At 44.0% G+C, this 20898-nt stretch overlaps 1 protein-coding gene across 2 annotated transcripts in view; it reads right to left on the reverse strand.

Annotated features, from left to right (window-relative positions):
- Positions 1-20898, reverse strand: part of SPNS2 (SPNS lysolipid transporter 2, sphingosine-1-phosphate) — a 115531-nt gene that overhangs the window by 24450 nt on the left and 70183 nt on the right. For both annotated transcript variants that reach the window (XM_083174130.1, XM_083174131.1), the window contains exons 4-9: positions 17333-17484; positions 14137-14203; positions 11163-11293; positions 9780-9932; positions 6882-7071; positions 191-256 (exon numbers count right to left, since the gene is read on the reverse strand). In XM_083174130.1, the coding sequence (XP_083030256.1) occupies positions 191-256; positions 6882-7071; positions 9780-9932; positions 11163-11293; positions 14137-14203; positions 17333-17484 (759 nt within the window). The remainder of the gene's footprint in view (positions 1-190; positions 257-6881; positions 7072-9779; positions 9933-11162; positions 11294-14136; positions 14204-17332; positions 17485-20898) is intronic.

The raw sequence follows: 20898 nt of genomic DNA on the forward strand, positions 1-20898 counted from the left end.
TGTGTATATTCTACATAGACCTTGCACTTGGCAGTATAACCAGTACAATGGAAAGTGATCTATTGCCACTTGGCAAAACAGCAGCAACAACAAACGCAATTGCATTTTTAGCAGTCATTTCGTTAGGTTTACAAATCAGGTTATATGCTAGTTTATTAAATTAGTAGAATATGGTGAGAAGTTTACGCACCATTAACATATCAGCTGTGATGGCCCAGTTAGAGAAGAGTAGTGTCTCTCCAGCAAATATGCAAATCTGTAACAAAACAAGGAACTTTATTAAGGAAAGTCATACAAATCATACTATTTTCTGTCAGTTACATACCACATAATATGCCTGTATGTTTCTTATACTTTCATCATTTGCCAATCAGTGACCATATCCCCATGTGTACGGGCCGCTGGTAGCACACTCCTGTGACCAGTGGCTTCCTGGCGACAAACGGCTTCCCCTGACAGTGTCTCGTTTTCATCAGCGACCATAGCTGGCTGCCGATGAAAAAGGAACACTCAGTAATTTGGTCAGAGGGCCGCCCAGTGTTTTAAACAGTTTTTTCCAATAATGCCGCCTCCCACTAGAGCTCCTTCACAGCGCTCAACTACCCAGAAGGATGCTGCCAGCGATCCATCCGGCCCCCTTAAGTATACAATGTAACCATGTAATGCCAAGTTGGGTAAACACTAAAGCCCTGTAAACACACGGGGCGGCGGGAGCAGGGTGGCTGAGCGACATGCTTAAGCACGATCGCTCAACAGACATCAGGGAACACCCGTGATACACACTGCAATGTGTGCAGTGCGTTCTGTGCAGTGCAGGGCTTTGCCTCTTGTTTAGCACACACAGTCTTTCCCTGAGGGCGATGGCCACATGCACTGCCATTGCTATACACAAGGAGCCATCAGTGCTCCATTTCTAAGCAATCTAGTCAGATTGCTTAGAAATGGGGTAAAGATTACCTAGTGTGTATGTCCCTTAACAGATTTGTCTGTCCAATCTTTCTGGTGGAAACAAAAATCTGGTAATGTATGGGAGCACATAACAATCAATCAGTTGTTCCAATGTGCTGGAAAATGGGGAAAAACTATTTTTCGGATAAATGTGTTAAATCATATGAATTTAATCCATTTGACTGATTGACCATTGTCTGGTTTTCCAGTGTTTGGGAGAAAAATGTTAGCTTCTCATATGCTCCCGTACAATACCAAATTTTGTTCCCACCAGAATGGAGAGAGAAATCTTTAGGAGTGTACCCAGCTTATGTCACATAGCGCATCCCATATGAATAGGATTGATTCGCTGAGGAGTGAGCACATAAGGAGTACTACAGATCAGTATTCCTCTTGCTGGACAATGGCAGACTGATCTGGAATTAGGAAATGTGGTACTAATGTGAGCTAAACATGGCTAATAACAAAAGATAACAATAGAAGGATTTATTAATAATGGATGTAAAAGATTCACAGACAATGCTCTTTCCCTTTGGTACATATGATGTGAATGGTGTTCTATTGTCCAATTGTGCGTTGCCTATGGCACTTAATGCATGTGACCGGCCATCTCTATATTGCTGTATTTTTACATGATTTGCCCTTTCTATGACCTGTACTCTGTTCTGTATGTTTAGTTACACACTCCTCGCAGTTATTATACTGCCTTCTTGTACGCTTGCTTCCATTGTGCCACTCGGCTTTGAACAATTTGTTTATTTTGTTTGCAATTACATCATATTGTCGTATCTATTCATGTTTTTGTGAAATGTTTAAAATATGTTTTTGCATATTATAATTAATCTACCATTGCCTCATTAATTGGCACTGTAGCTTGTTTGTTGAATATACAGTACTAGGTGATTCATCGCACCCTACGGGCGCTCTTCACACCGGCGTAAGGGGCTGCGCCCCCTTAATTTGTGAACTTTGTATTGTGGTCACAACACAGGAAAACATGAGGCTGGGTAGTGATAGGGGTGTGTGGGCATAAGGGGGACTAAAGAGGAGGGTGGGGGACACTGTGCAGCTTCTGCCAGTGGGTGAGGGTCCAGCGTGGCACTACAGGAGTACAGGATGGTGCCCCTGAGTCAGTGTCTCCTCCTACTGGGTGGGAGTTAGGGTGCATGAGAGCAGGAGGCTGGGCTATGAGGCATGATAGGGGTATGTGGGCAACACAGCGTCAGCGACTCCCCAGTGGTGGAAGTTACGGTTCAGGAGAGCAGGAAGCTGGGTAGTGATAGGGGTGTGTGGGCATACGGGGGACTAAAGAGGAGGGTGGGGGACACTGTGCAGCTTCTGCCAGTGGGTGAGGGTGCATGAGAGCAGGAGGCTGGGTGGTAAAGCATGATAGGGGAATGTGGGCAACACAGGGTGAGCGGGTCCCCACTGGCGGAAGTTACGGGGCAGAAGAACAGGAGGCAGGGCAGTGATAGAGGTGTGTGGGCATGAGGGGTAGTAAAGGTTTTTGGCTGTTGCAGAGTAGGGATAGGCATTGGTGCAGTCTCCATCGATGGTTGGCATTGATGGCGATTTTGCACCCTGCCATCGATAGTAGTAACATATTACTTGGATAACCATCGATTGTTGTAGCTATCGATGGTCATCCATTATATCTGACTCAATAGGCCATGGGTCAATCAGAACTTGGTGGCGGGACTTCCGGGTGTGGGGGGCGGAGCTATGCTCTGTGTCCTGGCACCTTAAAAAAATTTGAATCTTGATTGGTTCTCCTTTGCCATCGATGTAGGGAAACCATCTGGTCCTCCCACATCGATGGCAAAAGTATTCAACATCGGCCATAAACCATCGATGATTTGAAATCATTGATGGTCGATGGGCATCCCTAGAACTGGAGGAGGGTGGGGGACAGTATGCAGCTCCCGGCAGTGGGTGTGCGTCTCCTCCCACTGGGAGGGAGTGAGCATGCATGAGAGCAGGAGGCTGTATAATAGTGGTATGTGGGCAAGACATTGATAAAAGTTGTGGCGCTGGTGCAGAGGACCGTGGGGACACTTCTGGCAGTGGGGGAACATGCAGCGCGGCAGCCAGGGCTGGATTTCCCACCTAGGGGCGGCACCTGTTTGTGGCGGTACAGGATCCCCCATTGTCACGGGGGTACGTGAAATGCGGGAGTGGGGTGGCTGGGGTTTGCTGGGGGGGGGGGGGGAATTGACGGAAGGGGGTCAGGGGGGTCTGCAAATTGAGGGAGGGGGGGTGCGGGGATCTGCGATTAGCGGGAGGGGGGCGGGGGTCCGCAAATCGTGGGAGGGGGTGCGGGGGGCTTGAATCGTGGAAAGGGGGGTCTGCAAATTGCGGGAGGGGGGTTGTCGGGGTCAGTGAATTGCGGGAGGGGGGGTTGTGGAGGTCCGTGAATTGCGGGAGGGGCACGGGGGGGGGTGCCGTGAATCAAAGGAGGGTGGGGCGTGAGGGGGGGGGGCGTGAATCGCGGGAGGGGGGTCTGCGAATCGCGGGAGGGGGCGGGGGTCCCCGCAAATCGCGCGCGGGGGGGGTGTGGGTCACGGGGGTCCCGCGAATCACGGGAGGGGGGGTCGCGGGTTTCCTGTGAATCGCGGGAGGGGGGTCGCGGGGGTCCCGCGAATTGCGGGAGGAGGGACGCGGTGGTCCGGAGTGGGGGTGCGGGAGTAATGGTGGATGGTGGCTGTGGAGTAATGGTGGATGGTGGGCGTGTACTGTAGCCCTGGCTGGGCATGGGGGGGGGGGGTGATGTCAAGGGGGTGGGGTGTGTAGAACGTTATACACATAGAACACTTTTCCCTAGGGGGGGCGGGTTTGTGTATCCTGCCGGGCGGGAACGTTAGATACACAGGGGATGAGTGACAGATCTGGCTAAATATATAAGGGATGGTAATAAGAAAATCATTCTACCAATACAAAAGTACACCTCATAGCTATACATACAGTAGTAGAAAGCCATTAAAGGATTTAACCCATATTCATGAGAACACAAAGAACAATGCACTAGGAACCTGGGAACACATTATGTGCTTCAGCTATATTATCTGTACATATTGGAGTAGAGCAGCTGCACCAGAATAGATATTATAGAAGAAATAAGCCTCCCTTACATTGTGTTCTTTCAATAGTAATGAAGTATATCCTATACAGTTCATGAGAATGGTTATAGTTGTCCTGAAGACTTATGGGCCATACACACCAGGTCATTTCAGCCCAATTTCTAAGCTGATAGGTAGATGGTCTTTGCACAGCGCTCAGAGATGAGAAGGGGTGAACCCTTAGCGGCCTGCACCTATAGGGGGTGAGTCCTGGTCCCCTCTTTTTGTAGAAATCTGGTAAAAGTTTGGGGGGTGCTGGCGCTCTGGGGTCAGGGTGTTGCGTGTGCAATGTCCAATTGGTCCTGAGTGTGTAGTCTGTAGCTGGGAGCGATAACTGTGGGCTGGGTGTTGGGAAAGATGTCCGAAATGCTTCCATGTGATAGGTAATATAAGGTGTGATGTCCCAAAAAGAGGGGTGTTCTGCTCAGGGGGTCTTGAGGCTGGGAGTTCAGCAATGTAGTTCCCTTGCTTCTGAGTTGGGGTGCCTGTACCTCAGATGTAAGGGCATGCGTCAGTATAAGTAAAGTTGAGATGTAATAATCTTGTAGTAACTTACCTTAGGTATTGCAGTATCAGTGTGCACTCCTTGCCTGGAATGATCCGTGATCGGAAGTGAGAGGGCAGGAGGGGTGGATGAAAATAAAGGACTAAAGACTGCGTATGCGCGATATGCTGGCATTGGAGCCCGAATTGCGGCGCTCCAGTGTCCGGGGTTATGCGTGTGTAGTGCGCAGGCGCTAGAGCCCAAACAGTCGGTGCCTGCTGAGTATGGGTCTGTTAAAATGAGGAATGGATAGTGCTGGTGGCGTCTGCAATTGTGCATTTAATTCGATGCGTGTGTCTCAATTGACCGGGGGGGGGGGGGGGGGTCAAATGGGCATGGGCTTACTGTGACAGATCACAGAGGAGGTGGGTGTGAGCCCAGGGCCACCTCCTATGTGGCTGGGAATGGTAGACAAAGTAACGGAGATAATAATTTCTGGGAGAATGGGCTAGTACGTGGGCAGATGGAGAGAGAAGAGGCAAAGGAGAAACGGACTGTTTGGAAAGGAAGGATAAGTTTATGGGAGAACAAGTGGATATTGGAGCTATAGGTAGGAGTGCTGGGAATTAAAGGCTAGGGTATGTGGAATGGCTGCATAGGTAGAAACATATTTGAGGTAATAAGAGAAGTGGCGGACACTAGGGTTAAGGAATGGGGGATCGTGCTGGTGAGAGTTTGATGGTTTCTTGCGGACTGAGGAGTAGTTGAACCTGGATATGCTGGAGGAATTAGACTGGGTTGATATAATTTCTAAGCTATCTGTCCAGATCACTTAAAAATGAAGCAAGGATGGCTCAATGTGTATGGCCCCTGGTGGCTGCATGCAGTATAAATCTAGTCATCGCCAGTGTTCTATCAATTGAGAACACTTACCGTGACAGTGTGTACACACGGTTCGATGTTCTGTGCGATCCGATGTACGATTCGATGTTTTGTCCGATTTTTACTTTTCCCTTTTTTTTTTTCTCTACTCCTTAAGATGTGCCTTAAGATATGCTTAAGATTTTGACTTTTTACCATACAATTTGCTATGCGATTTCCTATTTGATTTACTATGCGATTTCCTATGTGCCTTAAGATTTGCTTAAGATTTTGACTAAGCGATTTTGACTTAACAACAGGATGACTGACAGGGCCCTGGAAATCGTATAGCACATCGCATCTTAAGCATATCGCTAGGCACATACGATGCATGCGATATGCTTGCGATTTGTGCTAGATAGAGTGTGCTGCCCACTCTATCTCCCCTCCGATCTCTCCTTAAACGGGAGCGCGCATCGGGCTAGGAAGCCCTTACAATGCATACAATCAGTATGCGATATGTATGCGATATGGCTTCCGATGTTGACGATATCGTCAACATCGGAAGCCATATCGAACCGTGTGTACACACTATGACAGATAGCTCAGCACACATCGCTGGTGCAGTGCTGTGCGATCTGAGTGATACTATATTGCTCAGTCTCAACTCACTTCGTGTGTGGAGCATAATATCATTTTGCTAACACAACCCTGCTCCAAATAAGGCAACACTTGTCTAAGTGCACATATTTTTCTGCTTCCATAAAAGTAATGTACTCCTGGAAAAAGAATGATACTGTACACACACAAATAAGTAAATCAGTTTACATGACAATAAAAAAGCATATACTGTATTTTTTTCTGCAGCATTACGTTTACAGATTAAAATAACCCAGTATCGTCATGTACATGGTGGTGTTACCATCTCTGTGAACTGAAACATATATTTTTAGCTAACACTAATTATTCAATCGCCCCTGAAGTCATCGGTACAAGAAGCTCATCATGCCATCCTAGCTGTGGCACCATTTCTAGAAATGCCGTATTTAAGTGCCAAAAGAACGAATCAAAAACTTCAACACATTAAAGGGTTTTCTTAAACTGGTTGTTACTAATTTGATTATATATACACGTTAAAACAATATAACATTCAAAAATATTGTCAACTATATTATCTGTAAACCAATATGTGAAACACAGTTTCAAAATACATTAAACACCACTTATTAATGTGATCTAGTACTCCTGAGCCAGTTCTCCTATTTGTAGTGTGCATTTGCTGCAGGGCGCAGTGCTCTGCAAGGAATAAAGAGACTGGGTGGGTGGCACGATTTCTTTAACAGGAGTAGAACAATTGCAGATCATGGGCAATCTGGATATCAGCTGAGCAGCACAGAAGGCTTGTTTCAGGATCACTAGACAGGAATTATTTACAACAGCAGAGAAAAGATTTCCCCAGTAATAGGACTTACATATGCAGCTATGCTGCTGCTCTTGGCAGCAACGAAAACCAGGCAAATGAAGATAGCTGATCCCAGCATGCCGACAGCACAGACGAGTGGGTCAGCGCGCTGAGTTTTCAACCGACACCATTTAGTAGCCCCTGCTCCTGTTATCACACCAAGGAAGCCAGTGATGCAGGTGATTGCTCCAAATATTAAACTGTTAAGCGTAAAAAAAAAAAAGTTTTACATGGTTTTTCTTATTCTGGACACAGATCTGTTAGCAAGTATAATGTGTAGACAATATTAGAATACTATAAAAAACACAATGGGAGGTGAAAGAAAGTACATAAAAGCAGTGCTAAATAAAGAATGAGGAAGGCTACATTTGTTTGTAGACATGGACTTTTAGACCACAAACTATTCAATTACAAATCCTTTTCCTTGTGCGGACAATACACGTTAACCCATAGATTAGAGAAGTGGTTCTCAAACTGTGGGTCGCTATTCCATGTTCATTTGAATGATCTGTTAGTTCAAACTCCTTGCATCACTAACTTCACGCAGGCTTCATGCCATCACCTGCCTTTGCTCCTAATTTCACAGTCCCCCCCCCCCCATCATCCACTGCATCTGTCATCCCCAAAGCCCTCACAGCAGGGATAAGCTTTAACATTAACATAAATATGTTACAATACTGTGACACCGTTTCGGTTAAAGATTAAGGGGGGTATTCAATCTGGGGGTCACAGGGGTATATGTTCCCTGTGTGATAACTGCACTGTCTCTGCCTATAGTGTTCCCTACCTGGCTTTTGCGGTGACCAGTGGTCCCGCTGATGGCTGCCTAGGTGCTGTGCAGCTCGGCGGGTATATGTTCCTGTGTCACCCCCCCTGTACATGTCCATCGCCCTCCCCAGGGTACATGTAGTGTATACCGGTATGTGTTCATGTATATGTACTGTCGCTGTTAAATCTTTACCCGGCTGTTGCACAGCAATCCGTTACCCGGCTGTTGCACAGCAATCCGTTTCCCGGCTGTTGCACAGCAATCCAAATCAAATTCCTAGTATATGCAAATATACCTGGCCAATAAAGCTGATTCTCATGCAGGAGTATGCTGTCCTTGCCACAAAACACATGCAGGGCACACAGTGGTAGAACTTGTGGTAAGTGAGCTCAGGTTCAAAAAATATAATTTGGGCCTCCCTTCTCCACCCTAAACCAAGTTGACAATATGCAACATGGCAGTGGGTGACAGAAATACAGTGGGTGACAGAAGAGGATGACAGGGGAAGCACTGTGCCCCTTAGTCCTCAGAAGCACCGATGCACTACACCTGCTGCACCAATGGTAGTTCCACCTTCAAGGGCATGGCGTCCAAAAGGAGCTCATCTCTGAAATTGTGTAAGGAATTAAGTGATCGCAGTAGCAGTCACTTTACTTCTGTTTTGTGCCCTGGCAATACTGTCTGTCTACTGACCACACATGTGTGGTGGCCATTTTGCTGTAAACTTACTGTAATAATTTTTATTGGTTGACGGGGTCTAAGAGAAAAATAGTTTCAGAATCTCCAAATTAGTGGATAAGTGCTTTGAGCTATGGGCAAACACATTTGCTGAACCAGCGGTAATGGTAGAAAGCCTACTTACTGTGGCTTCCTGTTCAAACCTCCTGCTGCTCAAACAGAAATCCACATTAAGTGCAGCCTGAAGGGTCATCAAGGACTGCAAATAATATCCAGGCTACTGCTTCCACAGAAATGATGGTGTCTAATTGTATCAGGCCCTAAACTATGTCAATTTACCCCGGGAAAACCATGCTGTGATGCAAGTAGTGCAAATGCTATCTTGTTTTGCATGTGGGAGATCTACTTACTGCCTTTTACATTATATTGTAGAGCACAAATATTGGGCAACCTTAAGAAGTATTTTTTCAACACATACTGTAACTGCATTGTCTGACAGAATTTACTACTAGTTCTAAAAAGGCCCAGAGCAGTAGTTCATATTATGACATTCTAACAGCGATGGGTAACTAATGGCCCTGTGACTCTTCCTCTATGGCCTGAAGATCACCCCTGCTTTATTTCCTGTCAATTATTTATCTGCAAGAAGCCCCAGCGCTTATTTTCTTCATTTCCCACTGAGAGTAACCTGTGGCCCAGTGACTGACAGGCTGCCCATCCTAACATTAGGGTACAAGCATTCCAAACTTAGCCGACTATGGTGAATTCCTATTTTATGTGTTTCTTTTTAAAATAAAAGTAGTATGTTTATTGTGTAACCTGCTTATATCTCAATGTATTGATGATTTGTTTAGGAGGACCACAGGGCCGATATGATGCAGCTATATGCACAAGATGCAGGAGTGACCCAAAATACAGAAAAAAACGCAGATAAAAAGCGGTGTCCATATGTAAGAGGTAGTGACCTGTCCATTTGTATAATTAGGTTGGTAAGTGCTGGCCTACATGTAACAGGAGCAGGCTAGAACGCACAGATGACAGCAATATATACAGAGCTTTAGATAGCGAAAAGCACAGTTAATATGTAGTGTAAAATACATTTGATATAAAACCTATCTGACACTTTCAACTTGTTATTCAAGGTTTTGAGAACTGGATGATACAAGTAAATAAAGCAATTACTGCTTATTTAAAAAAATGGGAGGAGCCTCGTGTATCACAGAACGTCAAATGGATGCAACGTATGACATCCTAATTTTATGGGGTCAGTCCAGTCAGGTCTTATATTAGGAAGCTTGATTTACAAAGGTTTCAGCCAGGGTTATTTTTAAAACATAGCAACATGTTTTATATTTCATCATGAACAGAAAAGAAAAAGTACATGAGAAGCACGGATAATAAAAAATGTCAGCATTCTGGAATGCATGCATGAATGGTTTTCTTGCAAGTGCAATGGCTTACCTATCTTTATTGCTGCATGGACCAAAGCTACAAGGCTCTACTGTCTTCTGCACCACTTGTGCCCTGTATAGATAGAGTGGGATCCACATACCCAGAGCCCCTGTTGCAAAGGACACTGTAGATGTTGCCAGTGAAGAGAAGACATAGCTGCGACTGGTGAAATAAGAGGGAGATGAACGTTAAGCACTAGAAATACTAACCTGTATCAATTTAAATCTGGAACAGGCTTAGCAATGGTAGATCTTCAAACTTCGTTAAACCTGGTTTTAAATGTGTGTGCTTTTTTATTACCATTCTATAGAATTGCCAATTGTCAAACATATCCAATAATAACAAAAAATAAAAAAGCAATTATGCCAATTGTCATGAAGGCACCTCTATACTGTCTTGAGTAGTGTTCCCCTTTTGGTTTTCAGTATCATCTGTACACTGATGATAATCAAATCTATCTATCCTCCCCGGAATTGTTACCATCAGTATTGCTCCGTGTCTCTGAATGTCTTTCTGCCATTTTATCTTGGATGTCATTTCACCACCTCAAACTCAACATTTCCAAAACAGAACTAATTATATTCCAACCAGCCAAGAGTAGTTATTAACCTGATATCTCTATCACTGTTGAGAACACAACAATCAATCCTACCCCACAAGCTCGCTGCCTAGGGGTAATACTTGACTTTGAACTGTCCTTTATTCCTCACATTCAAACGGTCTCTAAATCATGTTACATGCATCTAAAACACATACCAAAATTCGTCCATATGTTGTTACACAAGACACTGCAAAAACTCTACTTGGTGCACTAATTATCTCATGCATTGATTATTGCAATAGCCTCCTTACCGGTCTTCCTAAGCACAGACTCTGACCATTACAATCCATTTTGAATGCAGCTGCACGGCTGATCTTCCTAGCTAGACACTCTGACCGCTCTGCACAAGATCTAAGTTGCTCATAAACACGCATTACTAGATCCCATTCACAATAGCAAGACTTTCTTCAGGCAGCACCCACCCTATGGAATGCCCTTCCACATTAATTCTCTCCTTTAGCCACCAAACTTCCAAGTGTTCCCTGAAAACGCAAGCTTATCATATTTCAGAACCCGCATTTAAGCTCAAGTAGTATTCATATCTAATTGCATGCCATCAAGACTGTTTTGTAATCTGGTGGGACTGCCCATGCTATGGAATCCTATCCTTATGTATTCCTCCTATTATTTCTATAGATTATAAACTTGCGAGCAAGGCCCTCCAATCTCGGTTTGTTACTACACGGTTTGTTTTATCACCGTTTCCTATTGTATAGCGCAATGGAATTTGCTGTGTTATATAAGAAACTGTAAATAAATATATAGTAAATTCCTAAATGACATAGACTTACTTGCGGATCAGTGCCTTCATGTCTCTAAACCAAGAACTTCTAGCTTTTAGTTGATCTGCATGACCCCTCTTTGCTGTTGGCACGAATATTAGGATCAGAGTTCCTGTGATCATACCCAGCACCGGTGAGACCTGCAAGAGGTTTGGTTTGGGTTATGCAAGCTTCTAATAGATTACACATTTACAGTACTACATTAAAAATAAAAACTAGAAATAGTACAGAGTAATACAGCTCTAAAAAAAAAAGAATACTTCGAGACATAACATCTGTAAAATAAGACTATCACTCTTGTTAAATGACAGATTTCTATGAATGTTGCTGCAAGTTTCTGTTCACAGTGTTAAATGTGTTCAGTCAGCCTCGAGTACTTACTGTAGCATCTGCTTATTCCTAATGAGAGGTGTCACAAACAGTCATACACACATATGCTTTTTACATTTGATGCCTAAAGGATTTACTGTATATACTGCACTAAGTAATGTGTTTTAGTGGACAGTCTGTAGGCCATGCTACACTAGATTATGGTGTGATTTAGGGTCCAAAGCGTAGATTATAATGGCACTAAAAAAGAAGAGTCTTAAATTTACTGGTGTGTGTGTGGCTTCCTAATGCTGCTTTCAGACCGCATAACTGGCTTTGACCCTGTATTTGAAAAAGTTTCCAAAAACGGGTCTGCCAGGTAAAACCCCTTGCACACCGCATCTCTTAAACGGTATGTTACCGTTTAAGTGCTGTTTTTTTTACACTGGCAGACCCTTTTTTTTTTTAATAAGCAGCAGGAGCCGGGATAGCAGCAGGAGCCGCAACGCAGGAGGTACCGGTCGCACAGGGTTTTTCTTAAACACATTGGGGGGGGGGGGGGGGGGGGGGTGTTAGCCCTATGGGGGGGTGTTAAGTGTAAAACGCTGCCACACAGCGCAGGGTCCCTTTTGGTGAATGTGAAATGAGCGGCGGGGTCCCTGCGGCGCTAGTTCCCATCCGCTGCAGGGACCCCGCCACTCATTTCACATTCCCCAAAGGGACCCTGCGCTGTGTAGCAGCGGGGGCCACCTGCAGCCCCACCCCCCGTACCGGACCGAGCTGCCAGAGGACCCCCAACCCCTGGTACCTTGGCAGCTCTGTCCCCCCCGACCAGTGTGGGGTCCTAAATACCGTTTCAGAACGCAAAAAAAAATGTGTCTGAAATTGGTAGGACTCTGCTTTTTTTTTAAACGGTAAAATCACTCTGCACCACCTTTCAGACCGCAACAGATTACAGTTTTAAAACGGTTAAAAATCTGCAAAATACCGTTTTTTTAGTGCGGTCTGAAAGGGGCATTAAACATATGGTAAAAATGAATCTGACAACAATCTGTACACACACAATTATTATTTTTTTTAACTTAAATTACCCTTTGATACTACACCCAACTTTTCTATGCAACTAACCACATCCAATGCACTGTAGCAGAGGTTGAAAATGTGATATAAAAGAGAAATAAAAAAATCTGAATAATTGATATAGAAACTGGTAATAAATAAAATACATACATACATACATACATCAAACAGAGAAAAAAACAAAAAGGATCCACAAAAAGCCCATTAGTTACCATATTTTTTTAATGGCCCAAAAAAAAAAAAATTTCCATGCAGAGTACACTTTTCAATGGATCGGTTTAGACTTAGAGTTTGTGAGAGAGTCAAAGGTGAAGAAGCAATGCTTCCTGCTTGTTAAGCTTAAACCACCATATTTATGACTAGACAAGCAATGTGTACTGTGATAAAAAGAAGGAAGTGTAAAGAATATGGGCCAAATGCAAATGAAACCCAAAAAACTAAAAAAAAATTGCAAAAAAAAACCAGCCGTGTTTTTTTCTTCTCCAAAGCAGGAAGCGTCCTTTGTTACAATCCTAGACAGCTGATTGGGAACCAGAAAACATTTAGAGGCAGCTACTGATTAAGAGCAAATAATTGGTAATGAGGTTACAAGCAGCGCTGGAGCTTCTTGCCAAACACAATCCACTCATAATTACCAATTCTCACCACTGTTGAAGAACAGAGGTCATGACTTCAACTTGCATATTTCAAGCAATTTGTGATTTTTTTTTTTTTTTTTTTTAACACATACCATATTGAATATATCTTTATGGCTGGCACACATACACTATGGGGTCTATTTATTATGTCTTCATTTCTAAAAAAGCAAGAGAAAAATGCACAGTTTTTGAGCAAACAGTGGGGGCAGAGGATGAAGGGTTTGATGTGATGCTAGGCAGTTGGATGCAGGGTGGGAGCAGGGGTAGTATCTTGCACTTCTGAAAAGCTGTCTCGACAGAAAAAAAAACAGTTTTTTGGAAGTTTTGCCATTGGTAGGCTATGATGCAGTCTTGTTCTATGACCAATCATAAGAATATCTGTATCATCATGGTTCAGTTGCAGCTAACTGGCACTCATCCACTCCTGTAACTCAGCTAGACAGCTATTTAGGGTTATTGGGTGCGAGATTAATACAATGAAATAGAACACACTATTTCTCACTTAAAATAACCAGGTCACAATTTAAAGAAAGCAGTCAGTAAAAAAGTCAGTAGTGAAGTGATAACGATGCTCCAGTATACACATTGTTCTGCAAAAGCCACACCAGGCAATGATTCCAATTAACCATCTGTAGATAGTCTAAAATTCAGACCTTCGATGGCATTCCATGATGTAGGCACATCAATGTATTCAATGACACAGAACAGCACCTCTGCACTTGGGAGCTTAGGTGTAAAAAAAAAAAAAAAAGAATAGGCTCTTAGTTTTTCTTAGGATATTGTATATTATACAGCACTAACATAGGGAGCAGCGTTACAATCACACAGTCCACCCACCCCGCCTCTATCATGCCCACCGTAGTTTTATATTTTAAATGTTCTCCACACTGACTCCAGAACATCCTTTCATTAGCAAAGCAATATTTGTGCAGCAGAAATCAAGCTAAATTCCTTACCCGCAATGCCCAACGCCAGTCTCCGGCTACCTGCTTCACACTTGAGCCGGTTATATAGCCTAAGCCACTGAGGGCAAAGAAAAGAATACACAATAAATTAGCACAACTTCTACACAGAATGTTAGGTTCATGCTATTTTCATTTAATAAAAGTAACCATCAAAACTCTTGTATATTAAAGAACGTGAACATTCCCAGGTTAGATACCACTCCTAATGGTTGCTTTGAACTGCTTGTGGTTTTAAATGAACGGTACTTATGTAGTAACTGGGCTGCCGATTTTGAAATCGGGTCCATCGCATCGCATCGCACCCGACCAAATCGCATGCGATGCGATGCGATGCGATGCGATGGACCCGATTTTTCCATAGGATTCAATGTTAAAATGGACTGAGTCCATTTTAACATGGAATTCAATGGGAAAAAGGGGTCCTTTTCATACCCCTACTATCCAAGTGGGCATGGAGTTGGATATAAACCTGTGGCGAGCGTAGCGAGCCACCGAGCCCGAAGCGTGGCGAGCGTAGCGAGCCCCGCGAGGGGACACAGAATACCGTCCCCTCGCGGGGCTCGCTTCGCTCGCCACGCTTCGGGCTCGGTGGCTCGCTACGCTCGCCACAGGTTTATATCCAACTCCATGCCCACTTGGATAGTAGGGGTATGAAAAGGACCCCTTTTTCCCATTGAATTCCATGTTAAAATGGACTCAGTCCATTTTAACATTGAATCCTATGGAAAAATCGGGTCATCGCATCGCATCGCATCGTATGCGATGCGATGCGATATCGCATCGCATCGCATCTGATTGTATGCCTTAACTTAAGGCATACAATCAAAAAATCGGCAGCCCAGATACTACATAAGTACCAAATGAACTATTCTGCTCTTACCCTTTTTGTTTGTGAATGACTAACCCTCAAAGTCTTAACATTCTAGCTTTGGACATCTACCCTTCTGGATCTTAAACCCTTTCGCCCTGAATGACAACTTTGATGGCTCCTATCTGGTGATCCTTCGGACACTTAAACTGACAAAGCTTCACTCTTCTGTACACAAAATAAAACCATCTTGTTCACTAAAGACGGATATTGGAATCCACCAGTTCCCTATAAAATCTAAAATAGTGTATTTTGTCCATTTATTTTCGATAATAGTGTTGATACTCTTCAGAACTACTAGGTGTACTTTGCCCAGGTGCTCGCCTTGACTAATATGATAGATAGATAGATATATATATATATATACACATACACACACACAATACTTGTTCATAAAAAGCTGAACATCAAAGCAGCATGATTGAGATTTACATTTCCTCCAGGGAAAATACACGGCTATGGTGTATGCTACAGACTTGTACAGCTTTAAATAGAACATCATTTGAATAGTTGGTAAAAGGAATACACGGTACTCTTTACCTAGAACGGCGCCCGCGATCAGAATCGCGGGCGTCGGGGGTAAAAAATCGCGGGCATCGCGGGTAAATCGCGGGTACATCAAAATCGTGTACCCGCGATCACCGCGATTTTCCCATAGGGAACAATGTTAAAAAGCCTAATTGAGCGCGATTTTCATGTAAAATGCCTCAATGCCCGCGATTTTCTCATAGGAATCAATGTTAAATGGGCTACAGAGCCCAAATAGACCCAATTAACCCTTAAATGTCACCCCAATTTTTTGACGCCACCCCACGATCCACGCCAACCCGAAGCGTGGCGAGCGCAGCGAGCCCGCGAGGGGCGGCGGTACGCGTCCTCCGACCTTTTCATGCCCTACTATCCACGTCGGCGTGGAGTTGAGAATAGAATAGTGTGGCGAGCGCAGCGAGCCACCGAGCCCGAAGCGTGGCGAGCGCAGCGAGCCCCGCGAGGGGACGCGGATACCTTCACAGGTAAACACGTCCCTTCGCGGGCTTCACAGGTGTCCGCGTCGCCACGGACACCTGTGAAGTCCGCGAGGGGACGCGTATAACTCTGAAGGTATCCGCTGCGCTCGCCACGCTTCGGGCTCGGTGGCTCGCTGCGCTCGCCACACTATTCTATTCTCAACTCCACGCCGACGTGGATAGTAGGGCATGAAAAGGTCGGAGGACGCGTACCGCCGCCCCTCGCGGGCTCGCTGCGCTCGCCACGCTTCGGGTTGGCGTGGATCGTGGGGTGGCGTCAAAAAATTGGGGTGACATTTAAGGGTTAATTGAGCCTATTTGGGCTCTGTAGCCCATTTAACATTGATTCCTATGGTAAAATCGCGGGCATTGAGGCATTGAATGCAAAATCGCGGTCAATCTGGCTTTTTAACATTGTTCCCTATGGGAAAATCGCGGTGATCGCGGGCATCGCGTCGCGGCCGTTTATGTACTGCCCGCGATCCCGCGATCACCCCGATGGGCGCCGTTCTAAGTAAAGAGTACCGAATACACTATATCTTGCCAATGTACATTACACTAACCGGTCACATCTCCCCGTCTGCTAAACAGATTAAGAGGTAAGAAACCGCTATTATGCACTGGGGCATACGCATGCTGGGCTCATGCTGCTTCTCACTTTTCCACAGCTTATTGGGTTGCTTACAGAAATTAGCAGGAGATAAGGGTTACACGTTTATTTGTGAGGAAATGAGCTAACAGTGGAATTTAACAATAGGATATAGCCTACAGGAACCCAGTGGCCTGTTGTGCGCCACATAGTCTGCCGTTTTCCAGTGCAAAGGTCAGCTATTGTGGTGATGTCCTACCCGGGTAACTGGCAATGCCATGCACAGGCCCTGTTATGATCATATACCGTACTAAAAATATGCATTTTCTATTGGCTGACTAAAGGTGGTCAACCTCTACGGAGACAGAAAAAATCCAGGTAATCTATACATTATGCCCAGATTAAACAGGAAAACTGTTGAACATAAACCTGGATGATTGATCTACTTTACACTTTGCAAAAACTCTTCCTTTCTTTATGGACCCCTGCATGCATTAAAAAGCAGTATAACACTCTTTTCAAGTCATGCCAAGGATATCTAACTGAAAGTCACAGCATTAATTCAGATGACAAGTACAGTATGTGTGTGATAAATACATAGCATAAGTGATGTTGTTCTGAAATATGCAATATATGTTAATGTAATTCTATCTGGTTGCGAGGTTACTGCACACTTGTTACTCTGCATTTACAGCTCAGTACATTGCATGTAACAGCAATTACCTTCCAAGAGGGATGGCGAAGTAAAAGACTGACAGCATAACTGTCCGAGAGTTCTTCGTAAACAGGTCCCCGATGATGGTCGGAGCGATGGTTGAGTAACTTGCTTCCCCAATTCCCACCAGCCCTCGGGAGAGTACAAGCAACCAGAAATACTGGAAAAGAGGACAAGCAGGCAAAAAGATTTAGCATTAAGTAAATACCACATTGAGTCGTTGCAGTGGAACATTCTGCCTTACTGGCTTCAAAGCGTTCATGCATTAGCTACTTTCTTTAGTTGATACAGTAACTGGTAAAAAGGGACATGCAATGGTAATATACAACTATAGTATTTACTACACAGAATTACTCAGTCGTCAAGGGGACCAACCCCTACCCCCTAACTTTACCTTTGTCCCAATTGAGATCCATTTTTATTTTTTTAGAAGGTGTTACACTATTCTATGTCATCTAGTTTTCCAGCATTGTGCTGCGGGAATATCCGTATTTTTATTTACTTACTGAACAACCAGGAGCTCCTTTATTCCTTCTTGGCTGCATGAGAGATTAGGAACTTTTAAGAAGCTTAAGATCAAAGGATATTGGTTGGCATGGTTTATGAACCTATTTCTACCAAATAACTTGCAACTGTTAACCCAGTCTGGGCATATGTGCACGTGAGAGTCAGCTTCCTGGCTTACACTTCCACAGGGATCAGGACAGCCAAGATAGATAACTGAGAAAAATGTATTCATTAACATCTATACAAATTGTAAGAGGGGAGAATCAATGGCCCATCAATAGATACTACAAGGGACATGGCGGGCTGACATGCCGGGTAAACTCATATAGTGTCAAAATATTCCAGCAAAATGTACATTTCGGATCAAAACTGGGAAATAACAGGCAAAGGGGGGCCCTGCCTGCAGCTTCAGTTCCACTTGTTTACAAATAAAATAAATACAGTTTAAGAACAGAGATTAAAAAGATATTATTTAAAAACAGTTATGAATGAAAACCTTTTTATTCAAAGAATGTCCAAAAATAGTAGGGAGATAAGTATAACGGACCATACAATGGATTTCCTAGGAGACATAGGTATGTTATATTTATTAAAAGATCAAAAAGACCTGAGAGGCAGATAACATATGCGATGCTGCAGCTGTAGAGGTATTAACACAGTACTTGTTAAACATGCATTGGAATTGCTTACTTCTGTGACTGGATGGATACATCACTGTCAGAGTGTACTCCTAATAGGTGGTAAAAATTGGCTTATGTGCTGGTCTACATGATGGGATATGGTTATTGGGTCTACAGCAAGTTGGTCGACAAGCGTTGGGTCGATACCGTTAGGTCCACATGGGTCTAGGTGGACAGTTCATTAGGTCAACACAAGCATTAGGTCGACAGTCAAAAGGTCAACATGGGGTATTTCATTGTTTTTGGAGCCGACAGGCAGTATTTCATGACCTATCATCCACTAGGGCAAGGTTGGAGAATAAAATAGTGTGTCGAGTGCAGCGAGGCACCGTGCCCGAAGCATTGCGTGCGAAGCGAGCGATGCACTGGAAACTGTGTCCATGTCGACTGTGTCAACATTCGGGTAAAAAAAAAAACTGTGAAAAACCCCATGTCGACCTATTGCTTGTGTCGACAGACCGATGTCGATCTTGACCCATGTTGACCTAGAACCATGTTGACCAACTTGCTGTAGACCCAACGATCCCAAACCTGCATGAACCACACTATACAAAACCACCACTATTGTGGCTCTTCGGTCAAAAAGGGTGATGCGTATAACTCTGCATAGCAGCATCTGTAAGCACTCTTTCTGAGCATGGGCTGTCTGAAGTCACTCGCCAAATGCCATGCAAATTAGATGCAACTCTGCATCAGCCCTTTCCAGAATTATTTGAAATGAGACCTATTACTATGAATTACATTTAAAAGGTTCCCTTACTACACTAACATAAGGATGCTAGCAATCCCCATCAAACATACCTATTAATTAGAGGTCTGATATAATATATAACGAGTCACCTTGTAACCATTTCCCCATTCTAACGGCACCACAGACAGTGTGGAGAAAAGTAAACATTTTTAGCGAATGTCCTACCACTGACTTTAAATGACTTGTAAATTAGACAGATGCCGAGATCCAGCTCTCAAAGGCTCATTTGCTTTTTGGTGGAAGGCCTATTCATTATGCAATATATTGATAAAAGGTCTGCATTTCTTTGTGTTTAGGCTGTGTCCTTCAGGCTACGTCCCTCATTTGAATTATTTACGCAGTCTGCATGAGAATAGGTAACTCCTCTGTGGTGCCGTTAGGCAATATTTGTCTTTACTTCTAGGCAGTAATTCAGAAGCATCCCTGAATACAAGATGAAGATGTTTCATCAACCAGGAGAAAACTAAGGAGAACAAGAGCTTCGAAACACATTGAATGGCATAAATAGATCCTTCACACCAGGATTAAGCTACCTGTGGCTCTACTGTTGTAGCCATCATGGTCTGTTAGCCAGTAAGAGCAGCAGTTCCACCACAGCCATTGCCACAGGCTCTGCAGAACATTTTAATGAAGAGAACAAGGTGCAATAATATATTTCTCTCTGTAAAGCGCTGCAGAATATGTGTGCGCTATATAACAAACTGTTAATAAATAAATAACCAAAAAAGCATCTGAGGTCATTTCCACAAATGACAGAACACTCTCCTGCAGAATATCATGCCTATCAAATATTGCTAATACATCCAGGGCTTACCAGCTGTCCCTAATATCTGGGGCCTGTCCCAGGTTTTGCAGTGTTCATGGGTGTTTATTTTTATTTTAGTCACTGTATTTATGTGATCCTCACACAGTATATTCTGTAAACTAACAGTGATAATATGTGCGTATTTCTGTTAATGTAATTCACTAGAAGATTCCCTTGCCTCAATGAGGATTTTTAGGACATTTAAATAGAAAAACAAAATCTGTGAAGATTCACAATGAATGAATAATAGGATGTCATCAGTGCGCTCAAATGTTTTGTGGAAGTGCGATGAGCTAAAAGCAGGAGTGTTAGAAACAGTTATAAATCCAAAATAAAAACAGGCCAAAGATTACATCAGACATTCAGTACAGTGTACTATGTGTAAGCTAGGCATACGGTGTAATCAGTACACCAGAGGCGGAACTACCATTGGTGCAGTGCACTGGCGCCCCTATAGACTAAGGGGCCCACTGCTGCCCCTGTCACCCACTGGTTTTTCCTGTCAACCTCTGCCTCCCCCTTCATCTCTGTCTCCCACTGCCATGCAGGGGTTAAAGTGAGGGGGAACAGGGTGGAACTGAATTCCACCACCTGTAATGTTAAGGTGGAACATTCTTACCTCCACATTGGCCCTGCACAGTAATTCTCACAGAATAGCATTCTAGTTTGCAAGGGGATTGCAAAAACCCTACCACTGGCCCTGTCTCTGCCTAATGGGGGGAGGGGGGTAATTAGGTGTCAGAGAAATGAGTTCCCCCACCTCTGCATGACCATTTTAAGACCTGCTGCCATGTTACATATTGTAAACTTGAGTTAAGGTGTAGGAGGGGG

This window comes from Crinia signifera, chromosome 2 (assembly GCF_055691185.1).
Source record: "Crinia signifera chromosome 2, ASM5569118v1, whole genome shotgun sequence".
In the NCBI taxonomy this organism is placed as follows: domain Eukaryota; kingdom Metazoa; phylum Chordata; class Amphibia; order Anura; family Myobatrachidae; genus Crinia; species Crinia signifera.